General features: G+C 50.5%; 1 protein-coding gene across 1 annotated transcript in view; it reads right to left on the bottom strand.

Moving 5' to 3' along the window:
* Nucleotides 1–1,134: 1,134 nt before the first annotated feature.
* LOC309491605 (uncharacterized protein) overlaps nucleotides 1,135–8,199 on the bottom strand; it is a 40,220-nt gene continuing 33,155 nt past the window's right edge. Inside the window, exons 16-18 of the mRNA XM_082190668.1 lie at nucleotides 1,584–1,811; nucleotides 1,372–1,499; nucleotides 1,135–1,293 (exon numbers count right to left, since the gene is read on the bottom strand). Of these exons, the coding sequence (XP_082046794.1) occupies nucleotides 1,161–1,293; nucleotides 1,372–1,499; nucleotides 1,584–1,811 (489 nt within the window). The 3' untranslated portion in view covers nucleotides 1,135–1,160. The remainder of the gene's footprint in view (nucleotides 1,294–1,371; nucleotides 1,500–1,583; nucleotides 1,812–8,199) is intronic.

Here is an 8,199-nt window from a genome sequence, read left to right as displayed (position 1 = left end):
CCAACGCCCAAATGACAGTGTTTGGAACTATTCCGATCTTCATATCCCGGAAGTAGGCGGTTAAAAGCGGCGCCATTATTTACAACGGAGGTCTATGGGAGTGTCGCAACTCTCTCTCTCTATGGCTCTGAGCCTCCCATAGAGAAGCGCACTGCTGATCTGCAGTGGAGGCTCACTCACGGAGCGATAGCTACGGACAGACACGTAGCGCACCTGAATCCAGCAGTGGGTGAACAGTGTAGGTTTTGTGGAATGGTAGATGATTTGGAACATTTGTTTTTAAGATGTAATAGGTTGAAAGGTCTTTTTAATCTTCTTGATAGATGGTTTCAAGCATTTGATGAGAAATTCTTAAGCGTGTTTGTTAAACTACTTGATCGGAACTGCAAAGTTAGCAATTTGGAAGACGAGGAAGAATGAAGGGCTGAATCTTCTTAGTACTGATGCTGAGTTAATGTTCAAGAACCTTGTAGCTGGAAGGTTAAATATAGAGTTTGTATATTATAATCTTATAAAAAATGAGGGGTGTTTTGATGATTTTTGGTGTCTTAAAAATGTTTTGTGTGTAATTGATGAGGGCCAGTTGGTTCTGAATTTTAAATTTATTTTATTTTGAGTATTTGATGATGTTGTGAATAATGTTTTTATAATGTAAATAATAAAGTCTTGTTAAACCTCTCTCTCTCTTTACCTCCTCTTTCCTCTTACTCTCTACACACTCTCTGTCTCTCTCTCTCTCTCTCTCTGGTAACATTTTACATATATGCTGGGTAAGATCAATGGTATAAGTTATCATCTCATACATCTATTTTGTAACTATTTTAAGTGCAAACATAACCATATTTTGTCATTAAACCTTTTCAATTACAAATAATGTGCTAACTAGTTTTGATTTGGTATTGACATTGAAGTGCTACAAATTGCAATACAATATCATCACTCTCTACAGCAACGCTCTCCCACAGATTAAGCTATTGTAACTGCGCTTATTTCCGTCGTTGGTATAAGTAGCAGTGGGTGGTAATAGACAAGAAATGTACAGTTTTTGTTAATAACGTTTCTTTAGTCATTCGGTAGTCTTGCAGGCTGAACCGCTGCAGGAAATCCACCCTTACACTGTTATTGTCATTTTTCACGATTAGTTCATCGTGATTGTTTTTTTAACTGACCTGTTTGAGAGGCTTCAGCGACCCGATGGTCTCCCAGCCGCTCAGATCGCCCCACACCGGATATTCTCCAGGCTGCACGAGCATCTGGCGGCCCTTGAAACAAGCGTATTCATAAGCGACCCACCTGTGAGACGACAGCATGTTCGTCAGCCTGACTGAGAGCATTATTATCAGGAACAGCGAGTAGGGAAGGAGCTCTTACAGGCCGCTGGTGACTCTCACAGACTGGCTGAAGAAGTGGCTCATGCTCTCCACGTCTGAGAAACACGTTTCTTCAAGGCCCTCGAAGCCGCTGAGAGAAAACAGACTCACGGACGGATCCATGAAACTCTGAACCCAGAAACACATACCAATGTCACGGGAGGCATGTTTATTTCTTGTGTAATATGGCGATGTTTGCTGTCATCGACTCACGTATGGAATGGGCTTTAAAGACTTGATGGCGCTCGATAAACAGCCACAGGAAGTGAGGTCAGGGTAAAGCCCCTCCCCCAGGATATACTGGTTCCCAGAATATCCCTCCTCATCGAACAGCAGCCAGTTTCCTCGGATCACCCTGAAGGACGTGAAGCCTGTTACGCCACAGTCACTCTCAAACTCGCGGCTCTCTCCGCTGTACCGCGTCTGGCTGTAGGCTCGTAGCTGCACTCAGAGAGAAACACGTTAGCGGCGCTCAGAGAGAAACACGTTAGCGGCGCTCAGAGAGAAACACGTTAGCGGCGCTCAGAGAGAACACGTTAGCGGCGCTCAGAGAGAAACACGTTAGCGGCGCTCAGAGAGAAACACGTTAGCTGCACTCAGAGAGAAACACGTTAGCCGCACTCAGAGAGAACACGTTAGCGGCGCTCAGAGAGAAACACGTTAGCTGCACTCAGAGAGAACACGTTAGCGGCGCTCAGAGAGAACACGTTAGCTGCACTCAGAGAGAAACACGTTATCGGCGCTCAGAGAGAAACACGTTAGCGGCGCTCAGAGAGAACATGTTAGCTGCACTCAGAGAGAAACACGTTAGCGACGCTCAGAGAGAAACACGTTAGCTGCACTCAGAGAGAAACACGTTAGCGGCGCTCAGAGAGAAACACGTTAGCGGCGCTCAGAGAGAACATGTTAGCTGCACTCAGAGAGAAACACGTTAGCGGCGCTCAGAGAGAAACACGTTAGCGGCGCTCAGAGAGAAACACGTTAGCGGCGCTCAGAGAGAACATGTTAGCTGCACTCAGAGAGAAACACGTTAGAGACGCTCAGAGAGAACCACGTTAGCTGCACTCAGAGAGAAACATGTTAGCGGCGCTCAGAGAGAAACACGTTAGCGGCGCTCAGAGAGAAACACGTTAGCGGCGCTCAGAGAGAAACACGTTATCGGCACTCAGAGAGAACATGTTAGCTGCACTCAGAGAGAAACACGTTAGCGGCGCTCAGAGAGAACATGTTAGCTGCACTCAGAGAGAAACACGTTAGCGGCGCTCAGAGAGAAACACGTTAGCGGCACTCAGAGAGAAACACGTTAGCGGCGCTCAGAGAGAAACACGTTAGCGGCGCTCAGAGAGAAACACGTTAGCTGCACTCAGAGAGAAACACGTTAGCAGCGCTCAGAGAGAACACGTTAGCGGCGCTCAGAGAGAAACACGTTAGCGGCGCTCAGAGAGAAACACGTTAGCGGCGCTCAGAGAGAAACACGTTATCGGCACTCAGAGAGAAACACGTTAGCGGAGAGAAACACGTTAGCGGCACTCAGAGAGAAACACGTTAGCAGCGCTCAGAGAGAAACACGTTAGCGGAGAGAAACACGTTATCGCCGCTCAGAGAGAAACACGTTATCGGAGAGAAACACGTTAGCGGCACTCAGAGAGAAACACGTTAGCGGCGCTCAGAGAGAACACGTTAGCGGCGCTCAGAGAGAAACACGTTATCGGAGAGAAACACGTTATCGGAGAGAAACACGTTAGCTGCACTCAGAGAGAACACGTTAGCGGCGCTCAGAGAGAAACACGTTAGCGGCGCTCAGAGAGAAACACGTTAGCGGCGCTCAGAGAGAAACACGTTATCGGAGAGAAACACGTTAGCGGCACTCAGAGAGAAACACGTTATCGGAGAGAAACACGTTAGCTGCACTCAGAGAGAACACGTTAGCGGCGCTCAGAGAGAAACACGTTAGCAGCGCTCAGAGAGAACACGTTAGCGGCACTCAGAGAGAAACACGTTATCGGAGAGAAACACGTTAGCTGCACTCAGAGAGAACACGTTAGCGGCACTCAGAGAGAAACACGTTAGCGGCGCTCAGAGAGAACACGTTAGCGGCGCTCAGAGAGAAACACGTTATCGGAGAGAAACACGTTAGCGGCACTCAGAGAGAAACACGTTATTGGAGAGAAACACGTTAGCTGCACTCAGAGAGAAACACGTTAGTGGCGCTCAGAGAGAAACACATTAGCGGCGCTCAGAGAGAAACACGTTAGCGGCGCTCAGAGAGAAACACGTTAGCGGCGCTCAGAGAGAACACGTTAGCGGCGCTCAGAGAGAAACACGTTATCAGCGCTCAGAGAGAAACACGTTAGCGGCGCTCAGAGAGAAACACGTTAGCTGCGCTCAGAGAGAAACACGTTAGCGGCGCTCAGAGAGAAACACTTTAGCGGCGCTCAGAGAGAAACACGTTAGCGGCGCTCAGAGAGAAACACGTTATCGGCGCTCAGAGAGAACATGTTAGCTCCACTCAGAGAGAAACACGTTAGCGGCGCTCAGAGAGAAACACGTTAGCGGCGCTCAGAGAGAAACACGTTAGCGGCGCTCAGAGAGAACACGTTAGCGGTGCTCAGAGAGAAACACGTTAGCGGCGCTCAGAGAGAACACGTTAGCGGCGCTCAGAGAGAAACACGTTATCGGAGAGAAACACGTTAGCGGCACTCAGAGAGAAACACGTTAGCGGCGCTCAGAGAGAAACACGTTATCGCCGCTCAGAGAGAAACACGTTATCGGAGAGAAACACGTTAGCGGCACTCAGAGAGAAACACGTTAGCGGCGCTCAGAGAGAACACGTTAGCGGCGCTCAGAGAGAAACACGTTATCGGAGAGAAACACGTTAGCGGCACTCAGAGAGAAACACGTTATTGGAGAGAAACACGTTAGCTGCACTCAGAGAGAAACACGTTAGTGGCGCTCAGAGAGAAACACATTAGCGGCGCTCAGAGAGAAACACGTTAGCGGCGCTCAGAGAGAAACACGTTAGCGGCGCTCAGAGAGAACACGTTAGCGGCGCTCAGAGAGAAACACGTTATCAGCGCTCAGAGAGAAACACGTTAGCGGCGCTCAGAGAGAAACACGTTAGCTGCGCTCAGAGAGAAACACGTTAGCGGCGCTCAGAGAGAAACACTTTAGCGGCGCTCAGAGAGAAACACGTTAGCGGCGCTCAGAGAGAAACACGTTATCGGCGCTCAGAGAGAACATGTTAGCTCCACTCAGAGAGAAACACGTTAGCGGCGCTCAGAGAGAAACACGTTAGCGGCGCTCAGAGAGAAACACGTTAGCGGCGCTCAGAGAGAACACGTTAGCGGTGCTCAGAGAGAAACACGTTAGCGGCGCTCAGAGAGAACACGTTAGCGGCGCTCAGAGAGAAACACGTTATCGGAGAGAAACACGTTAGCGGCACTCAGAGAGAAACACGTTAGCGGCGCTCAGAGAGAAACACGTTATCGCCGCTCAGAGAGAAACACGTTATCGGAGAGAAACACGTTAGCGGCACTCAGAGAGAAACACGTTAGCGGCGCTCAGAGAGAACACGTTAGCGGCGCTCAGAGAGAAACACGTTATCAGAGAGAAACACGTTAGCGGCACTCAGAGAGAAACACGTTATCGGAGAGAAACACGTTAGCTGCACTCAGAGAGAACACGTTAGCGGCGCTCAGAGAGAAACACGTTAGCGGCACTCAGAGAGAACACGTTAGCGGCGCTCAGAGAGAAACACGTAAGCGGCACTCAGAGAGAAACACGTTATCGGAGAGAAACACGTTAGCTGCACTCAGAGAGAACACGTTAGCTGCACTCAGAGAGAAACACGTTAGTGGCGCTCAGAGAGAAACACATTAGCGGCGCTCAGAGAGAAACACGTTAGCGGCGCTCAGAGAGAAACACGTTAGCGGCGCTCAGAGAGAACACGTTAGCGGCGCTCAGAGAGAACACGTTAGCGGCGCTCAGAGAGAAACACGTAAGCGGCACTCAGAGAGAAACACGTTATCGGAGAGAAACACGTTAGCTGCACTCAGAGAGAACACGTTAGCGGCACTCAGAGAGAAACACGTTAGCGGCGCTCAGAGAGAACACGTTAGCGGCGCTCAGAGAGAAACACGTTATCGGAGAGAAACACGTTAGCTGCACTCAGAGAGAAACACGTTAGTGGCGCTCAGAGAGAAACACGTTAGCGGCGCTCAGAGAGAAACACGTTAGCGGCGCTCAGAGAGAAACACGTTATCAGCGCTCAGAGAGAAACACGTTAGCGGCGCTCAGAGAGAAACACGTTAGCGGCGCTCAGAGAGAAACACGTTATCGGAGAGAAACACGTTAGCGGCACTCAGAGAGAAACACGTTATCGGAGAGAAACACGTTAGCTGCACTCAGAGAGAACACGTTAGCGGCGCTCAGAGAGAAACACGTTAGCGGCACTCAGAGAGAAACACGTTAGCGGCGCACAGAGAGAAACACGTTAGCGGCGCTCAGAGAGAAACACGTTATCGGAGAGAAACACGTTAGCTGCACTCAGAGAGAACACGTTAGCGGCGCTCAGAGAGAAACACGTTAGCGGCACTCAGAGAGAACACGTTAGCGGCGCTCAGAGAAACACGTTAGCGGCACTCAGAGAGAAACACGTTATCGGAGAGAAACACGTTAGCTGCACTCAGAGAGAACACGTTAACGGCACTCAGAGAGAAACACGTTAGCGGCGCGGCGCTCAGAGAGAACACGTTAGCGGCGCTCAGAGAGAAACACGTTATCGGAGAGAAACACGTTAGCGGCACTCAGAGAGAAACACGTTATCGGAGAGAAACACGTTAGCTGCACTCAGAGAGAAACACGTTAGCGGCGCTCAGAGAGAAACACGTCAGCGGCGCTCAGAGAGAAACACGTTAGCGGCGCTCAGAGAGAAACACGTTAGCGGCGCTCAGAGAGAACACGTTAGCGGCGCTCAGAGAGAAACACGTTATCAGCGCTCAGAGAGAAACACGTTAGCGGCGCTCAGAGAGAAACACGTTAGCGGCGCTCAGAGAGAACATGTTAGCTGCACTCAGAGAGAAACACGTTAGCGGCGCTCAGAGAGAAACACGTTAGCGGCGCTCAGAGAGAAACACGTTAGCGGCGCTCAGAGAGAAACACGTTATCGGAGAGAAACACGTTAGCGGCACTCAGAGAGAAACACGTTAGCGGCGCTCAGAGAGAAACACGTTAGCGGCGCTCAGAGAGAAACACGTTAGCTGCACTCAGAGAGAGAAACACGTTAACAGCGCTCAAAGAGGACACGTTAGCGGCGCTCAGAGAGAAACACGTTAGCGGCGCTCAGAGAGAAACACGTTAGCGGCATTCAGAGAGAAACACGTTAGCGGCGCTCAGAGAGAAACACGTTAGCGGAGAGAAACACGTTATCGCCGCTCAGAGAGAAACACGTTATCGGAGAGAAACACGTTAGCGGCGCTCAGAGAGAAACACGTTATCGGCGCTCAGAGAGAAACACGTTAGCGGCGCTCAGAGAGAACACGTTAGCGGTACTCAGAACACGTTAGCGGCGCTCAGAGAGAACATGTTAGCGGCGCTCAGAGAACACGTTAGCTGCAATCAGAGAGAAACACGTTATCGGCGCTCAGAGAGAAACACGTTAGCGGCGCTCAGAGAGAACATGTTAGCGGCGCTCAGAGAGAAACACGTTATCGGCGCTCAGAGAGAAACACGTTAGCGGCGCTCAGAGAGAAACACGTTATCGGCGCTCAGAGAGAAACACGTTATCAGCGCTCAGAGAGAAACACGTTAGCGGCGCTCAGAGAGAAACACGTTAGCGGCGCTCAGAGAGAAACACGTTATCGGAGAGAAACACGTTAGCGGCACTCAGAGAGAAAAACGTTATCGGAGAGAAACACGTTAGCTGCACTCAGAGAGAACACGTTAGCGGCGCTCAGAGACAAACACGTTAGCGGCACTCAGAGAGAAACACGTTAGCGGCGCTCAGAGAGAAACACGTTAGCGGAGAGAAACACGTTAGCGGCGCTCAGAGAGAAACACGTTAGCGGCGCTCAGAGAGAACACGTTAGCGGCGCTCAGAGAGAAACACGTTATCAGCGCTCAGAGAGAAACACGTTAGCGGCGCTCAGAGAGAAACACGTTAGCGGCGCTCAGAGAGAACATGTTAGCTGCACTCAGAGAGAAACACGTTAGCGGCGCTCAGAGAGAACATGTTAGCTGCACTCAGAGAGAAACACGTTAGCGGCGCTCAGAGAGAAACACGTTAGCGGCGCTCAGAGAGAAACACGTTAGCGGCGCTCAGAGAGAAACACGTTATCGGAGAGAAACACGTTAGCGGCACTCAGAGAGAAACACGTTAGCGGCGCTCAGAGAGAAACACGTTAGCGGCGCTCAGAGAGAAACACGTTAGCTGCACTCAGAGAGAGAAACACGTTAGCAGCGCTCAAAGAGAACACGTTAGCGGCGCTCAGAGAGAAACACGTTAGCGGCGCTCAGAGAGAACACGTTAGCGGCGCTCAGAGAGAAACACGTTATCGGAGAGAAACACGTTAGCGGCATTCAGAGAGAAACACGTTAGCGGCGCTCAGAGAGAAACACGTTATCGGAGAGAAACACGTTAGCGTCACTCAGAGAGAAACACGTTAGCGGCGCTCAGAGAGAACACGTTAGCGGCGCTCAGAGAGAACACGTTAGCGGCACTCAGAACACGTTAGCGGCGCTCAGAGAGAACATGTTAGCGGCGCTCAGAGAGAACACGTTAGCTGCACTCAGAGAGAAACACATTATCGGCGCTCAGAGAGAAACACGTTAG

The sequence above is a fragment of the Leuciscus leuciscus genome (assembly GCF_965113295.1).
Source record: "Leuciscus leuciscus genome assembly, contig: HAP1_SCAFFOLD_384, whole genome shotgun sequence".
Lineage (NCBI taxonomy): Eukaryota > Metazoa > Chordata > Actinopteri > Cypriniformes > Leuciscidae > Leuciscus > Leuciscus leuciscus.
The sequence above is the reverse complement of the archived record's forward strand: the minus strand, read 5'-3'. Positions and strand labels throughout refer to the sequence as shown.